At 40.3% G+C, this 15,325-nt stretch overlaps 1 protein-coding gene and 1 non-coding gene across 3 annotated transcripts; both read right to left on the minus strand.

The window, feature by feature from the left end:
* Nucleotides 1-5,976: 5,976 nt before the first annotated feature.
* SLC25A3 (solute carrier family 25 member 3) lies at nucleotides 5,977-12,697 on the minus strand. 2 transcript variants are annotated; one of them, XM_034987779.1, is made up of 8 exons: nucleotides 12,464-12,697; nucleotides 12,073-12,233; nucleotides 10,704-10,828; nucleotides 8,349-8,528; nucleotides 7,800-7,981; nucleotides 6,984-7,156; nucleotides 6,407-6,517; nucleotides 5,977-6,316 (listed from the first exon to the last, which is right to left on the minus strand). In XM_034987779.1, the coding sequence occupies exons 2-8, from the start codon at nucleotides 12,227-12,229 to the stop codon at nucleotides 6,156-6,158; spliced, it is 1,089 nt and encodes a 362-aa protein (XP_034843670.1). In that variant the 5' UTR covers nucleotides 12,230-12,233; nucleotides 12,464-12,697; the 3' UTR covers nucleotides 5,977-6,155. The 2 variants fall into 2 exon arrangements, with proteins under 2 accessions (XP_034843670.1, XP_034843671.1); XM_034987780.1 differs by lacking the exon at nucleotides 10,704-10,828 and adding an exon at nucleotides 10,410-10,531 and having other exon boundaries at nucleotides 5,987-6,316; nucleotides 12,464-12,581.
* On the minus strand, nucleotides 7,229-7,476 carry LOC117998962. Its single transcript, XR_004676166.1, has one exon. It is a non-coding gene; the product is annotated as a small nucleolar RNA SNORA53 (small nucleolar RNA).
* Nucleotides 12,698-15,325: the final 2,628 nt, after the last annotated feature.

The raw sequence follows: 15,325 nt of genomic DNA on the forward strand, positions 1-15,325 counted from the left end.
GCGTTCATTTAGAGGAAAGGAAACTAGAAAGGTCACAGCCAAGGAGCTGCAGGAAAAGAATAATATAAGACTTCCTGGGGTCTTTCATGGCCTTAGGAAACAGGTAAAGATAACCTAAAATAGAGTAGGGAAGTGGTAGCCAGAGCAAGGTTTGAGGGAGAGGCATCATAAATTGCAGGGGGCTTGCCAAGCCTCAGATGGAGACTGCCCTAAAGCAACACAGCTCATGTGTGGTGATGATGTGACCAGAGCAGCCTAAGAAGAGAAGGAAGTTCTAACATTTATTTTTTTTTTTTTAAGATTTTATTTATTTATTTGACAGAGAGAGACACAGCGAGAGAGGGAACACAAGCAGGGGGAGTGGGAGAGGGAGAAGCAGGCTTTCCGCTGAGCAGAGAGCCCGATGTGGGGCTCAATCCCAGGACTCTGGGATCATGACCTGAGCCGAAGGCGGACGCTTAACGACTGAGCCACCCAGGTACCCCGGAAGCTCTAACATTTAAAACAGCATTATATAATTCTACGTATATGAAATTCTAGAAAATGCAAACTATAAAGGCTGAAAATAGATCAGTGGTTGCCTAGGGATGGCAAGAGGAGCAGATTATGAAGAGGCACAAAGAAATCTCGAGGGGTGAAGGGTATTTATTATCTTATGATGGTGGTTTTCACATGTATCAAAATTCTCTGAATGTGTATAATTTATTCCACATCAAATATTCCTCAATAAAGTTGTAAAATTAAGTACAATGATCCTAAAAAAAACCATGCAGCATTAGTCCCAGTTTCCTATGCCTAGCATGAAGGGTATCCAGATGCATAGAATGAGTCAGAGTATGTAGCTAACTTCCATGACAAAAAGCCCAAGGCTCCGGGATGAGCCATTCCAGAACACTTTGAAGTGACTAGCTCTATTTGATTCATGTCTGATTTAATATAGTAGGAACAACATGAGATTTTGAAATCAGAGCTATCGGATCTAATCCTGGCTCTGTCACCACAGATTTCTGTGGCCTCAGAAAATTTAGTGCATATGAACTTTAATTTCTTCATCTGTAAGTAAGGACAATAATATCTGCCTTACAAGAAGGACTGCTGTGAATATTACCATTAACATATCCAAAGTGTCTTTGCACATAAAGGACAAAGCCATTAACTAATACAACAAAAGTTACATAGTATGGGACTGTGTTTTTGTAAATAGCTCTATACCCCACAGGGGAAGTATCACCATAGCACATCCTAATAGGGTATCTGATGTTCATAATGATGTCAAATTAAATGTAAATTATGTTCCATGTAATCTTTTTAATAAGACAGTATTTTAGACATGAAAAATATTTAAAAAGAAATTTTTCAGCACTTCAAAATATAAATTCATCTATCTGAAAATTCATTTATGAGTAATGTTTCTATCCTATCAGTGCCAAATAAATGAAGCACTTATTTGGTGCTAGTTCTATTATTATTGAAATGACGACTCACCAATCTGTAATTTGGGAGCCAGACTGAGCAGGACTTTCTTGAAGGAGGCTTGAAATCAATCTGGAATGTCACTAGGCTTACAGTCATGTCTTGTCTTCGGGTCAGATAGCTTTTGTGGCAAATACAGGAGAATGGAAAGCTTTGTTCTGTTTCCTAACAGAAGACATAACCACTTCAATAATAGGCATGGTTTCTTTTTTTTTTTTAATTTTTTAAAGATTTTATTTATTTGAGAGAGAGCGAGCGAGCACATGAGAGGGGGGAGGGTCAGAGGGAGAAGCAGACTCCCCGCTGAGCAGGAATAGGCATGGTTTCTTATGGGTAAGTCATCTTAAGCTTTCTGTGGAATTTCCCTGCTTTAATATCATTTAAAGACTAAGCACTGGGGGTGCCTGGGTGGCTCAGTCAGTTAAGCATTTGCCTTTGGCTCAGATCATGATCCCAGGGTCCTGGGATGGAGCCCCACAACGGGCTCTCTGCTTAGCGGGGAGCCTGCTTCTCCCTCTCCCACTCCCCCTGCTTGTGCTTTCTCTCACAAATAAATACAATCTTTTAAAAAATAAAGTCTAACTACTGTACAGTCAATAGAATCAGTGTTTATCCACAAGTAATAACATTGGGCACATCAAATGTTCAGATGTTAATGATTTCTTAGAAGTAGTTTTTTTTTTTTAAAGATTTTATTTATTTATTTGAGAGAGAGAGAATGAGAGAGAACACATGAGAGGGGATAGGGTCAGAGGACGAAGCAGACTCCCTGCCAAGCAGGGAGCCCGATGCGGGACTCGATTCTGGGACTCCAGGATCATGACCTGAGCCGAAGGCAGTCGCTCAACCAACTGAGCCACCCAGGCGCCCCTTCTTAGAAGTAGTTTTAATCTTGATTCATATAGCCCTCTGTGTGGAGATCATGGCTTGAAATAATGGAAACTGCTCCTTGAATGAATTATCCTTCATCTTCCTATCTTGCATATGCTGCATTCCACAAAGCAAGCTAGCTGACTTGCACATTGAATCACAGTATTAGGTGGGAATTATACCTTGTGTAGGAGACATATCCCCTAGACTTTCATTCAGTATAGCTAACCTTTAAGTGACTGTTGCATGCATGGCACACATGCAAACTTTAGTTTTTTTTCTAGGAAACTCATCATATTTTAATAACCAAAAGATTCATAAACTGTATCAATGCTGAGGTTAACATCACACACACTCCTATGAACACTTCTGAAAATGTGAAGTCGGGGCTGCCTTGTAAGATAAAGGATTCAATAGATAATATCGGAGGTTAAGAATTGCTAGGAGTAGCTGACTTATTAAGGTACCACAACATTCTTTGATAGATCAGGAGCAGCGCAGCATTCAACTATGACCCACAGTTTCCTTGAAGTTTTAGATTAGTTTGTTTCTTAACCATGTGGTATCTGAGATTAACAAGTATTTTGTGATTTATCTCATAAATGATAAAAATTGTATAAACAATGTGATTACAGTTGACCCTTGAACAACATATTTGAACTGTGCAGGTCCACTTATACACAAACTGTCTTCGAGACAGTGTAGTACTGTAAATGTATTTTCCTTATGTTTTTAGTAATTTTCTCTAGCTTACTTTATTGTGAGAATACAGCATATAATACATATAACATACAAAATATGTGTTAATCGACTGTTATCAGTAAGACATCCTGTCAGGGTACTAGTTTTCAGGGAGTCAAAGTTGTACATTTATATTTGGTTGTGTGGGGGAGGGGAGGAATCGGCACCCCTAACTGCCACCCCCACCCCAAGTTGTTCAACAGTCAACTGTATCTAATTTCTTATGCTAAAGAAACAGCGTGTAGCTCCTAATTTAGCAGCAAGACTATGTACCAAGCTTCATGAACATTGTGGACATTTTTCTATCATCTATCCCAAAAACGGTATCACAAAAATGTTAACTCATTTTAAAACATTGTCAAAACTTTTCAAGCTTTCATAGAGCTGTTAGTTCTTCTGTCCAATTTTGTTGTGTATGTCATAAGGTATTTATAATTTAGTAAAACTCAGGCTTTCTCAGAGTTTTAATTGTTCTTAAAGACAATTTGAATCATATTTGACTCTCCTGGAAACTACTATTGCACTTCTATCACGTCTTACTGTTACAACATAATTCAATTAAACTACTAATCACATATACTCATTCCACTGGGTTTTGCTTTATGGAATTGACATTTTCTTCAACCAAATGTGAAAAAAGTGTTATTAAAACAACTTTAGAATCTTTTAGTATGAATAAATTTTAAAATGTAAAATTTTAAGTGGGCATTTTCCTTGAATTTCTAGTCTGAAATGGTTTTCTCTCAGAAATAGCTTTGAAATTACCTCTAACTAGATAGCAAGCGACTCTCGACAATGAACACAGTATACTTATCAATACCCACAAATAAAACCTATCATCTTTCTTGAAAATAAAACTCGCATCCAAAGTTGGCAGTGGAAATCTTATAGTGAAAGCTGGCTGAACTATGTATCATGGTTTTCAAATCCAGTCCACCTTTGGATTGGCTCAATATACATGTATTATCATTCGTACACGTTCTTCTTACATGACTGACGCTCCTCCCAGCAGGATTATCTGTTCATTTTACCTCAAGCTGGGATTGAGTCTTCTGAAACTTCTGATGTTGTGACAGAGTATAGTGGAAGTGATGCTAGGACTTCCACATCTATGTCCTAAAAAGGATTCAGCTTGCCTGGCTCTGCCTCAAAGCCCTGAAATAAACCGAACTGCCCTGAAGCCACCATGCTGTAGATGTCAAGAAGACTGAGCCACTAACAGGGAGATGCTTCGTTTCTCTTTAGCCCAGAGGAGTGAAAGCCTTTTTTTTTAAAGCAAGCTCTATATCCAATGTGGGCCTTGAACTCACAACCCTATCAAGTGTTGCATGCTCTACCAACTGAGCCAGCCAGGTGCCCAGTGTTAAAGCCTTAAAAAGGAGCTCAGCGCTATCTGACTGTAACTTCATGAGACCCAGAGCCAAGATCCAGCAGAGATGCTCCTGAATTCCTGAGATTATGTCTCAAGCCATTAGATCTGTTGATTTGTTACACAGCAATGCTAATGCACACTGGTGATGCCAATTACCATAGCCATCACTTATGTGGGCTCATACTTTTAAGTGTGGACTAATTGCACCCACAACCCTTCCTTTCTCTCTGCAATACACCTAAGTTTGTAATCTTAAGAACAAGTGATGATAGAAGTTAACATGCAACTAAATATGATTCCTCAATTTAGTTCACCGGCCTTACAACATGGGTTTGTTTCATTTCTCTCCCTTAAGACTCCTCGAAAATTTTTTTCCTTAAGGCCCCATCTATATACTTTATACAGGGACTGCCAACCCAATCCAGATAGTTGAAGACCTCAAGGTAAAATGTGATCAGATTTGAAAAATAATTGTATTAGATTCGGCTTTCATATTTCTTAACCAAACGTAAGAGAAAACTCAACACTAGCTTATTTTCTAGGTGATTTTATGCTACATTTTTTGTAATTTATAAAGTCAGATTTGTTTGAAGATAATTGTTAACCTTAAGTGGTTTTAGCTATCAAGTGCTTTGGTTCTTTTAAAAACTATCATTCTAGGGGCACCTGGCTGGCTCAGTCAGTAGAGTATGTGACTCTTGATCTTGGGGTTAAATTCAAGTGCCCCATTAGTTGTAGATTACTTAAAAAAAAATCTTTAAATAAATAAAATAGCTATCATTAGAATGTTAGAACTACCATTCTAACAATCAGCCTAATTTAGATTACTTTTTTCAATTTTTGAAATTTAAGTAATCTCTACACCCAACATAGGGCTCCAACAGATAACCCTGAGATCAAGAGTTGCAGATTCCTCCAACTGAGCCAGCCAGACACCCCTAGATCTTCTTTTACAAATGAGGATTAGCAAACTCATTAGGATTTTTAAAAGTATAGTACATGTTGCAAAAATTTGATTATATGCTGAAATTTACTTGTCAAAATATAACCACAAATACTTATCCATATTTCAATTTAACTACAGCTAAATCAAGTTTTTGAAAATTTGGGTGTATTTCCTTTATTTTTAGGAGCATAGGAACTCTTGTGTGACAAAACTTGAAACATGACAATTTATCAGTGGGGATCAGAGTACTGAACCAACAATGATTAGTTTGCTTTTTTCCTTGAGGTTTTAACTTACACTTAATTCCTTCCATTTTAGGGTTACATCTTTAAAAACTGCTTTTAAAAATAACCACCGGGGGCGCCTGGGTGGCTCAGTCGTTAAGCATCTGCCTTCGGCTCAGGTCATGATCCAGGGTCCTGAGATCGAGCCCCACATCGGGCTCCCTGCTCATGGGAAGCCTGCTTCTCCCTCTCCCACTCCCCCTGCTTGTGTTCCTTCTTTTGCTGTGTCTCTGTCAAATAAATAAATAAAATCTTTAAAAAAAAAAAAAAAATACCGAATCACAGACAAATCATGAATAATTAGGTTTATTTCAACAGTGGGTTTGAAACCCTCGCCTTAGGCAAGAGACTACAGTAATTATACCAGGAATAGACAATTTCCTACACTGTCAAATATATAAAAGTTCCTCTTGCACTTTCCTCAATACTGATCAACAAGCAGATTAAGTCCACATTTGCTTTGATCATTCTACTGAGTTAACCCAAGCTTCTTCTTCAGAGACTCTGGCATTTCAGGTGGAGGAGGGCGAGGGAGCCTGAAGTAGACCTTCACAGAGTCATAGATGAACCACTGTAGTGCAGTCAGAGTGCCAATCATGATGATACGGGCAAAGAGTCCTTTCCATACACCTGGTTGAAATATGAAACATGAATGAAAAATGAAATAATACCCAAGTGTTACTCTTTGTTTGGGGCTGTGTGTGGGGGGGAGAATCCTACCTTTAAATCCAAGTCTCTGAAGAACTTGAGAAGCACTGCTACCTTTCTCCTTATTCAACACAGATACCACGGAATCAGCAGGGTGAGAAACAACTGCACAGAAGACTCCAGCTGAAAAAAGTCAAGATAAATAATCCAACATGGGATTAATTTAAAAAAATTCACATCACAACCAACAGTCTTTACCTAATTTTTAGTTCTTAAAAAATCAGATTTAGAGACTAACAAAGTTATACAGCACTCTACCCTATGTAAAACAGAACAATCCTTCAAGTTTTTATATTCACATTTTAATCAACTTTCCTTTGTGTAAAAATGTATTCTTGAAAAACTAGACCAAAAAAATGGCACAGCAGTGAAATCAATATATTCCCCAAACTTAATCAAGACATGCACATCTGAAAGTAATTCTTTCAGAAACTCATCAATAAGTATTTATGAATCCTAAAATGGCACAGAAAATGCTACGGGAAAATAAAGCTTCTTTGGAATATTTTTTTTTTCTCACAAAAAGAGGCCAATAATGGAAATAATTACTGGTCCTTAATTTCATAAACATGTTGTAAGTAACTCATACCTATGTAACCTGCCACAAATGTTACAACCAGCTGCTCTGCCTTTGAACATTCACTTCGGGGCTTAGGAACCACAAACTTGTACAATGCTTCAACAGTACGTTCAAAGCAGGCAAATTTCATCATGGTGTAGGGTATCTGTCTCATCCAGAGAGGAGCAACTCCCTTGTAGAATCTAGGGAAACCAGGAGACTTATTTTACTCAGTTGTATTTATTCCTTTAGCAGAGATTTTCATCAGTAACAGAAGTGTCCGCACACCAGTCGAGTCCTGATAGCAAAATATGGCAGCACAATTGCATGTCATTTCTATCAGAACCTAAGACTAACATGCAGGTGTATTTATCTCACATGCCAATGACTCAAGCACCTTTGACTATACAACCAAAAAAGTTGCTGGATGTTTCTCTAGCTGGAACTACAAGAAACAAGAAGTTTACAAGTAGAACTCAGTTCAAGATTGGCATCCACAAAGGTGGATCTAAGGAAGCATGTTGTAGCCAGACTATATGCAAATTCTTAGCTGTGAACACAGATGACAAGAATTCTAACAAGCCCTTCCCAAAAGTTAACAACTAATGTCAAATATCAAGGCATATGCAGATTGATAAACGTTCTTACTTTAGAAAAACATCTTTAATTCAGGGCTTAAGCCATGCATCAACTTATCCCTGCCCCTGGAGTTTATGTTCTATGTAAAAGGTAAATAGACATTAACATAAGAGCTTAAAAAAAAGTCTGGTAGGTTTAATGCTAACAAATGGAGTTCATTTAATTGAGTTATTTTTATACTGTAACTCTAGACAAATGTTCACTTACGCTTTTAAGCCTTCTTCCTTATACATTTTGGGAGCTGCATCCCTCAAAGTGTTGGCATAACCTGGTTGGGTTTGAATTCGAACCTTAGCAGCTTCCATAGGAGCCAGGGCAATGTCAGCGAAGAATTCAGCACTGGCAGAAGCAGCCAAATATAGTGATGTGCGCCAGAGATAGGTGTTCTCCTAATTGAAAAACGTAAGAAGGAACATGTACCGCTATTGCATTGGCTGTTTTCAATTTCAATTAAGGAACAGTTCTAGGAAACAGTTACATTTCAGACAACCTAACAGTGTTTCTTTATATGGTCCACAAATAACACACGAGACTGAATGTATATTCTCTCCCATAACCTTATCAACCACAGTACAATGTGAATTATTTTTTTGAACATCTAGGTGCCACGTACAGTTAGCCGTGGAACTACACAGAGGAATCCCAGATCCCTTCTCTTTAAGAAACTCAAAATCCAACTTACTTGGAAAGCAAGACAGTATAGTAATACAGACCAAAAAAAGATCCTTTTTGGTCTTAAAAGTTAAAATTACATACCTCCCCAAGCATGTTGCTATACAAGACTTTGAAAACTTCATAAAAGCCAAACTTGCAGAGCCCTTGCATAGAGTAGCCAATGAAAGTCGGAGCCCATCCTTTAGCCAAACCACGAACACCATCCTCTTTAAGTGTAACTGAGAATCCATTAAATATGCCCTTGTACTTCTGGGGGTCCACCTTTATTTAAAACAAGAAGAAAAAAATTAATTAAATGTACCAAAGAGCTATCACTTCTCATAAATATTTAATTTCACTGTTAATTAGTTTTTCCTTTGGTTCTAAAATAAACTTCAGTCTATACAAAAGGTGGGTAAACACAAATTCACTGCGTATCAACTTAATATCTATAATCAACTTCATAAATTTAACTTGATACATTAAGATCTTTCTTTCAGTCAGACTTAAGTCTTGGAGGATTAGTTAAGATGGCAGAATTCCTAGAAAAATACATGATAAAACTGACTCAAAAGTTTTCACCATCCAACTCTACCACTTTTAAAAAACTAGTTTTCGGGGCGCCTGGGTGGCTCAGTCGTTGGGCGTCTGCCTTCGGCTCAGGTCATGATCCCAGGGTCCTGGGATCGAGCTCCGCATTGGGCTCCCTGCTCGGCCAGGAGCCTGCTTCTCCCTCTCCCACTCCCCCTGCTTGTGTTCCCTCTCTAGCTGTCTCTCTCTCTGTGTCAAATAAATAAACCTTAAAAAAAAAAAACAAAACTAGTTTTCAAGCTACTGCCTAAGTAAGAGGTAAGTCTATATCCCTGATACACGCTAGTCCATTAAGAAGTTTATGTTATAGGGCGCCTGGGTGGCTCAGTCGTTAAGCATCTGCCTTCGGCTCAGGTCATGATCCCAGCGTCCTGGGATCAAGTCCCACATCGGGCTCCCTGCTCGGCAGGAAGCCTGCTTCTCCCTCTCCCACTCCCCCTGCTTGTGTTCCTGCTCTCGCTATCTCTCTCTGTCAAATAAATAAATAAAAATCTTAAAAAAAAAAAAAAAGAAGTTTATGTTATAGAGTTTTAGGAACTTAAGGCAAATTAAATACAAGTTAAAAAGGTAAATCAACATAATGAGAATCTGTCTTTTGACTTAAATTCACTTCAAGAGACATGCATACATTTCAGTGAAGGTATATTCACATCCATTCTATTAACTAATGGGAAAAGAAAAAAAATCTTAATTTCACTCTATCTGCCAGTACTACGAGGGCTGGTATACGTCACCTTCCTCTCCCTGCTAACACTTCACCTTCCTTTATTTCACCTTCCTCTCTCTTTTAGGTAAGTAGACTTCTAATCCTGTTTGGGACAAATAAATTTTTGACGTTTGATTATTTTTGTTTCAATAATCCTAATTAAGATATTCTAATCATAAAAAACTGTTATGTAATATACAAAAAGCTATGCCCACAAAATTTTAATACTAAAATAATGAAGAGTATTTTTTCTAATCTACATAATGTTCTGTGCTGATCTTACTCAGTAAATAAGAGAAATGAAGTTACTTCAAAAATACACTAAGGAAGGGCCACCTGGGTGGCTCAGTCGGTTAAGCGTCTGCCTTCGGCTCAGGTCATCATCTCCAGGTCCTGGGATGGACCCCCAGGTCACGCTCTGTACTCAGCAAGGAGTCAGCTTGTCCCTCCCCCTGCTTACTCTCTCTCTCAAATAAATAAAATCTTAAAAAAAAAAAACCTAAGGAGGATTATCTACTCTAATATGTAACTGCTTGTAAAATGACTATTTGGGAGCATAAAGAACCAGTAGGCCTTGAAGAGGAACGCTTGTCAGAACTGAGCACAGCACCAAAATAGCATTTATAGCCAGGGTTTGAGATCCAAAAATCTGCCTACAATCTTATTTTTAAAAGAGGCATTTCTTCCATTTAAAACACTAATTAAAATAAAGATCATGAGTTAAGAACACTTGGGTTTGGTTTCCTACAAAAGTTTCTAGCAGTTGTGATGTCTTCAAATTTTCTTGTTTGTGAAGTCCTTTTAAAGTTATTTGGAATTAAGTCACACATGAAAGATACATTCAATGTTGCCATCTCAGTACAAACCTGCATACGGCACTTCACTAAATCCAGAGGAACAACAGCAGTGTGTGTCAGACCACAACTTAAGACCCCACCAAAGCCACACAGTGCATAAAACTTCATGGAGCCATATTCGCAACTGTACTCTGTAGTAAGACAAGACACACCATGCATTTTAATATAAAACTCACGTTACTGGTTATCAACTTACCTCTCGGATAATTAGGTTTCCACACAGCTTGTTAGTAGAGGTCTATGTTGTACAACTTAAAAGCCATGCTTCAACAATATGCTTTTAATCCAACATGCAAAACAAACCTGCATTCTGCATTTAACCAGATCTAGAGGAACCAATGCTGTATGTGTTGTGCCACAGCTAATAATTCCTCCAAGTCCACAGAGGATAAAGAATCTGCCAGATCCATAGTCACAGCTATACTGCTCTGTTTGATTGAAAAAAAAAATCAAGTAAGTATTTCTTCAGAGATGACTAAGGCCATGGGACTGAGAGAGAACTAGGATTCCCTGTGAAATAGTGCTATCACAACTAAACAGCCTTGGCCACTGGTTACAATTAAGCTGAAAGATGATTTTCCACCTAGTGTTAAGTAACAAGACACTTACTGCCAAAATCAAAGAATCATTTAGATTATGAAGGTTCTGTGAGACACTAGTTCTTATTTTGCCACACTAAAAATAAAAAGTCTCCGACAACATTAATAGCTACTCGAATAAAAATCAAACTTCCACTTATCTACTGCTGATAAAAACACACTTGAGAATACAAACCAAACTCAGGAAGAGCACTAGACTTAAGTAAAAACTTTCAAACTTCTAATCAATACTATCCCCACTTATGGATTCATGTTAAGCATAAAATTAGATAAAGTCCTAAAGTAAAATACATTTACTACACAACAGTGTAATGATTTTTTTTACGCACACTGAAGACATAAAACACATAAATGATTCAAAAACTTTAGATTTTACAGGCACACAATGCAGATTACATTTACAGAATTCCTACAATTTGGTTTTCAGGTTTCTCTGCCCATACACTCCACTGGGATTTAAAACGTTAACAATTAAGTTCAAGTTGAGTCTAACCGAAAAGATTCCTGAGAGAGAAGACTAAAGGGATCCCTACCAACTATTTATCTCCTTTTTATAGGTTATCTGGGGCTTCTGTCCCCTCCTTTACCAATTACATTAAAACAAGAAACCCAATTATCTCATACACCGCGTGTCAACAAATATTAGACTTCGGGAATGCTTGAGGAGGAGTATTTTTAAGAAAATTAATGCCAGATCAAGGAACAGATAATACAGATAGAACTGCAGGTGGCCAGTGGCTAGGAAGGAGACTTTACCCAACACTCAGTCTACTGACCAAGAGGGCTCACGGCGGAGAAGATAAGGAGCTAGTCACGCACGGCCTCTATACTCTCCCGAGGACGTGGAGGTCACAGAGGGAACGGTGCCTGGGCCCTTCCACGCCCTTGAGGGAGGGCCAAGGATCCGACACACCGCCTAGGGCGAAAAGGGCTGACAGCCTAGGGCAAGCAACTAGGCGCCGTCCTGTGGTGCAGGAGGCCGGGGGCGTACTTCTTTTCTGTCCTCCAGGCCGCTAAGGCCGAGTGGACCACAGGGCACAAAACGACCGTATCGGGGCAGGGTCTAAGCTCACCTTCCACAGCGGCTGCTGCCAGATGGCGGGAACGGCGGGGCGGGCCCGGGGGCCCCGCGGGGCTGCTGCGGGGGCCCGCGAGGCCATCGTGGACCAGCTGCAGGTGGGGCGCGTTGAACGGATTCGCCCGCGCCAGATGCGCCACGGACGAGAACATCTTCCTAAGGGAAGAGGGAGCAGCGGTCAGAGGAAAGGCAAAGGGGCCCCTCAGGCCACCCAAATCACCGGCACCCTAGGACCCCGACACGGGCCGTCCTTCTTCCAGCCTCCGCGCCCTTGAAGAGGTCTTGGCGGCCTCCCCCAAGGAGATCGACAAGGCCTACAGCCTAAGCAACTCCTCAGAGGGGCTCCGTTCCCCGCACCCACCGGGAGCAAGGCCCGGCACACTCACTTCCTAAGATGGCGAACACACAACCGCTCCCTCGAAAAGGCTGCGGCTCACAGAGGCCGAACGTCCTCCCGACCCTTAGATCTGTGCCCTTCGGGCGTCGTCGGCGTGACGCACATTACGTGTCACCGCAGCAGGCGGCACCCATTGGCGGAGAAGAGCGCCGAGGCCGTAGCGTCATCGCGTTCTCCTAGCAACCCTATCCCCGCCCCCGCCCGCCCCGGCCCGCCCGACCCCGGCCTCTGCGCGGGAGGATTCGTTCTGCGCATGCGCGCATTCCAAGGCCGGGTGTTTGAGTGGCGTGGGGTTGTGCTCGTGACCTCCTCTTTTTGTCCCTTCACGTTCAAGCGTCTTTCCTTGACGCGGGGGCTTCAGTTTTCTTTACGTTTAATTGAGTCCCAGCTGGTAGTAGTCACTTAAACAAAAAGAGGAAAAAACCCAAATGTGTGATGATACTCTATTTCGGTGTTGCAGTTAGAATGTTACCGCAGTATTTTGTGTTACAACGCCTGCCATTAAGGTACTTTTTTTTTTAATTAAGTTCCATGCATTGACATCACACATAGACATGTCTGCATTTTCCGTTAGACTACAGGAGAGTATTTTAAAAGAAAATGTGCAGCAAGAACTCTTTGGGGGTTCATCAAGATAGTTTATACGACATATTAAAACATTCAGTAAATGCATTTTAAGACTACCTGGGGGTACATGGTTGAACTAGAGTGAAAGTGAGTGGCAGCAGATTTTGTGTGTGTTCAGTAAATTTAGAAAAATCTTCATTAGATTCAGTTCAACACAAAAGGGCCTCGTTTAATTGGGGAGAGTTTAGTAGGGGTCAAATCCCTATTACAATTATGGCTCTGATACAGTCCTGGCTCTTGCCAAAGTAACCTTGGGAATTCGCTTGATCTCTATGAACCTGTTTCTTAAATGTTAAGATGGAAGCAAGGGGTGGCCCCACGGGCTTGTACAGTTATATAGGGCCTGTGCTGGATTCAATGCTATGTTGTCACCATTTTGGAATTCTTAATAATTTATGAACAAGAGGCCTTGCATTTTTCATTTTGCACTGAAATTACAAATTACATAGCTGGCCCTGGATGGGAGTAACATCTATCTTGCAAAGTGTATGAAAACTCAATGAGACAATGTCTAAATGTGGGGATTTTAGTCAAGCAGAGTTGGGGAGAGGGTCAGTGGTCAGTAAGTTACTAAGAGGTTAGGGTAATTCTTGCTAACTTGACCTAAAAGAATTCTTGCTGAAGACAGTCCAAGGTAATCAGATATTACTTGGGGAATGAGGAATTTGATAAGATATTGAGGGTAATCAGATATCAAGGCTGTGTAGGGTGCCTGGCTGGCTCAGTTGAAGGAGCATGTGACACTTGATTTCAGGGTTGTGAGTTCAATCCCCATGTTGGGTGTAGAGATTACTAAAAGAATAAGTAAATAAAATAGATATCAAGGGGCGCATGGTGGCTCAGTCGGTTAAGTGTCTGCCTTCGGCTCAGGTCATGATCCCAGGGTTCTGGGATGAGCCCTGCATTGGGCTCCCCGCTCAGTGGGGAGTCTGCTTCTCCCTCTCCCTCTGCCCCTCCCCCCTGCTCGTGCATGCACTCTCTCTATCTCAAATTTTAAAAAAATAGATATCAAGGTGAGGTTTTTTGTTAAGCTAAGTTGATAGAATTTTTTTTCCATTTTATTGTTATTTTTTTGCATCATGATAAGTGTACAAGGCAACTAACTATCCCAGGAGAGGCCAATACAGATTTTACAGGTAAGGAGAGACTAAGTTCCTCAGGCAAGGGAGGAAAGGCAAAAGATGCTCAGCAGAATTTAGAAGTTCATGATTCCAGTCTCATCAATCTGCCCATAGATTCCCATTCCCATGCCAATATTCAGGATCTCACTGCTGCTCAAAAACAAAAACAAAAATTAATTTTAACATGAGATCTTCAAGTTGGAAATTCAACTGCATTGTAAGTCAGGATTAGATTTTGGATTTGATTTTTAGAAAGTACAGCCTTGCAGATATAGGAAGACAATCACATAAGATTTCTGATCCTTTATCTTGAACTGAACGTTCAAAGCCCTAAGCTCATCATTTCCTTTCCCCCAGTTATCCAACATAATTAGGAGAAACCAACCAACTCCATTATACTCCTTATTTTTGTTTATTTTACGGAAGTATCCATGTGGTTACCCAAAGCCTTGCCTTCTTTAGGCACTTGATTACAGGTATCCATAGGTGATGATTTAAGAAACTGTTTTTTGCTAATGCATGCCATGGACAACCAGTGTCACCTTTGTCATTGACAACTGGTTGTCAGTGCCTTTAAATCCAATCAGATCAGATAACCTGGAACAAATTCATAGATCCCATTCTTAAGTTTTAGTTCTGGAATTACTTCCAGTACCATTGTCTGGATCAGAATTTGACCAGAGAAGCATAAGCTACTGTGAGTCATATAAATAAGAGGTTTATTTTAGGGACTAGGTCTTAAACAACTGTGGGAGCTGGAGAAGAGGTTGCCTCTGTGTCTGGGGTTGGACCTGAAATTTCTGTAAATCGATAGAGCTTAGAGTCAGGAAAGCTGGACATGAAGTGAGGATGAGCAGGGACAAAGCAGAATCCACAAAGAACTGCTGGATCCCATGAGGATAAACTAGACTGTGCAAACTGTGCATCTGTCTCTGACACCTACAATCTCAATAATGCAGTTGCCCGCAGGAGCCATGCTGCAAGTGCTCGTAGGAGCCAAGCACATGCATCTGGCCCAGGACTCAGAGAAACTGAAGAAGGTCCTAGAGTTGCTGAGAGAGCTCCACATGTGGCCACTGCCCCACTCCCAGGTATGCCAACAG

The sequence above is a fragment of the Mirounga leonina genome, unplaced genomic scaffold, assembly GCF_011800145.1.
Source record: "Mirounga leonina isolate KUSES-001 unplaced genomic scaffold, KU_Mleo_1.0 Mir_418, whole genome shotgun sequence".
NCBI lineage: Eukaryota > Metazoa > Chordata > Mammalia > Carnivora > Phocidae > Mirounga > Mirounga leonina.

What these genes read in the sequence shown, in the direction of transcription:
- SLC25A3 (XM_034987779.1), bottom strand. Translation starts at nt 12,229, where the DNA reads ATGTTCTCGTCCGTGGCGCATCTGGCGCGGGCGAATCCGTTCAACGCG. An exon ending in ATAGCAACATGCTTGGGGAG is followed by an intron (nt 7,982 to 8,348) that starts GTATGTAATTTT and finishes TTTTTCAATTAG; the next exon opens with GAGAACACCTATCTCTGGCG. An exon ending in ATTTGTGGCAGGTTACATAG is followed by an intron (nt 6,518 to 6,983) that starts GTATGAGTTACT and finishes GACTTTTTTCAG; the next exon opens with CTGGAGTCTTCTGTGCAGTT.